This window comes from Ammodytes marinus (assembly GCF_949987685.1).
Source record: "Ammodytes marinus genome assembly, chromosome: 18".
NCBI classification, from domain to species: Eukaryota; Metazoa; Chordata; class Actinopteri; order Uranoscopiformes; family Ammodytidae; genus Ammodytes; species Ammodytes marinus.
This window is the reverse complement of record NC_137222.1, coordinates 2,721,145-2,723,204: the sequence shown is the minus strand read 5'-3', so window position 1 is coordinate 2,723,204 and position 2,060 is coordinate 2,721,145. Positions and strand designations below refer to the sequence as shown.

The 2,060-nt window shown below is 43.6% G+C and overlaps 1 protein-coding gene across 1 annotated transcript in view; it reads left to right on the top strand.

The window, feature by feature from the left end:
• Positions 1-1,914: 1,914 nt before the first annotated feature.
• pitpnm2 (phosphatidylinositol transfer protein, membrane-associated 2) overlaps positions 1,915-2,060 on the top strand; it is a gene marked incomplete at both ends in the record, with an annotated part of 39,587 nt that continues 39,441 nt past the window's right edge. The window contains one exon of the mRNA XM_080046569.1: positions 1,915-1,992. Coding sequence (XP_079902695.1) covers positions 1,915-1,992 — 78 coding nt within the window. The remainder of the gene's footprint in view (positions 1,993-2,060) is intronic.

Below are 2,060 nucleotides of genomic sequence, written 5' to 3'. Positions count from 1 at the left end.
CGTTGTCTAATCATCGCAACAGATGGACAAACTGTGGGACACAAAACCTGTTCACCGCAGACTAGCAAACGTTTCATTCAACATGTCAGCTCCTCTGTCTGTCTGTCAGTCTGTCTGTCTGTCTGTCTGTCTGTCTGTCTGTCTGTCTGTCTGTCTGTCTGTCTGTCTGTCTGTCTGTCTGTCTGTCTGTCTGTCTGTCTGTCTGTCTGTCTGTCTGTCTCTTTCTCCCTCTCCCTCTCTCTCTCTCTCTCTCTTTCTCTCTCCCCCACTGTCTCTCCCTCTCTCTCTCTCTCTCTCCATCTCTCTATCTCACTGTCTCTCTCCCCCTCTCTCTCTCTCCCTCTGTCACTCTCACTCACTCACTCTCTCACTCACTCACTCACACACACACACACACACACAAACACACACACACACACACACACACACACACACACACACACACACACACACACTCTCTCTCTCTCTCATGTGGAGTCGCCAACAGATTACCAGTCCGTCTTAATCTGTTTGGGATTAAAACCATTGTCACGTGACCACCCTGAACTTTAATGTCCCACACGCACGTCTGCAGTGGTGTATTATAGAAAGTATTAGAAGCCTTAAAAACACACGTTTTGATGTGTTTAAAACCTTTATCAAAAGTACATTAGTGTGAATTTAGCAGCGTCTGCTTTATGTATCAAAGTTTGCAGGAAAATTCGCTTTTTTTATGGTGTTTTATGACTTATATTGTTGAGAAAATGTAGTCCTTGGAACCTTTTTCTCTTTGAGTGTGTGTGTGTGTGTGTGTTTGTTTCTACAGTAGCACAGAACGGACAAATTTAACGGCCTTACGTGGTTTTATATATAGTGGGGCGTCCTGGGGAAATGCACCTGTTGGAAGACCAAGAAGAAGAAGAAGTACTATAGAATAAATAACTAAATACATCTTCACCTCATCACTTGATATTGTGGCAAGACTTGAGGCAGTGTTGGATGATGCCATCTTTAGTAACTACAGCTTCTTGAAGGTTCTTGAAGGCCACCGTAGCTTCAAGAAAACAGCTTTTAAATAGCTTGAAACACTGCATTGAGCACTACACAGCTCCGGAAAAAAAATTAAGAGACCAGTCTGGATTTTTCTTCTATCTTCATCTCTACATTACTTATTGAAAATGCTCTAAATGACAATATTTTTATTGTGAATTGGGTAAAAATGTTGTCAGTAGTTTATATTATAAAACCAAAATGTTCATTCTACTCAAACATATGCTTATAAACAGTCAAAACGAGAGACAATGAACATTTGGAGTGGTCTCTTAATTTTTTCCGGAGCTGTATGTATAAAAGGGTGAAAGGATCATTGAAACCACTTGGCTGATTCTTCACTACAGTAGAGTTGGGATTTAGGTTGCCGGGGATTTTCTGGGTTGTTGCTAGGGTCAGTGGATTACCTTTGTAACAGATCTGTGGGAGGGCTAACACACACACACACACACACACACACGCACGCACACACACACACACACACACACACACACTGGGACAAACACACGCACGCACACACACACACACACACACACACACACTGGGACAAACACACACACGCACGCTCGCACACACAAACACACACACACACACACACACACACACGCACACACACACACGGGATGCGTTGGCTCGTGTACTAACTAATCCTTGAGACAAACATACACGCTTACTCCCGTGTGCTCTGTAGCACTGGAAGCTGAAATCTACATATATTCTTTCTCCTCTTTCAGGTGTGAATATCGATGACTTGCCATACGCACCGTTTGAACATGCTGCTCGGCTAGCATTCGCCATCTGGACACACACACACACACACACACTCACACACACACTCACCGGACACACACACATACACGCGGTCGGCCCAATCAAAGACCAACCATGCTGATCAAGGAGTATCGTATCCCCATGCCGATGAGCGTGGACGAATACCGCATCGCTCAACTCTACATGATACAGGTAAGAAAAAATATATATATACAGTCCCGGAAATAATTAAGAGACCAGTCTGGATTTTTCTTCAATCT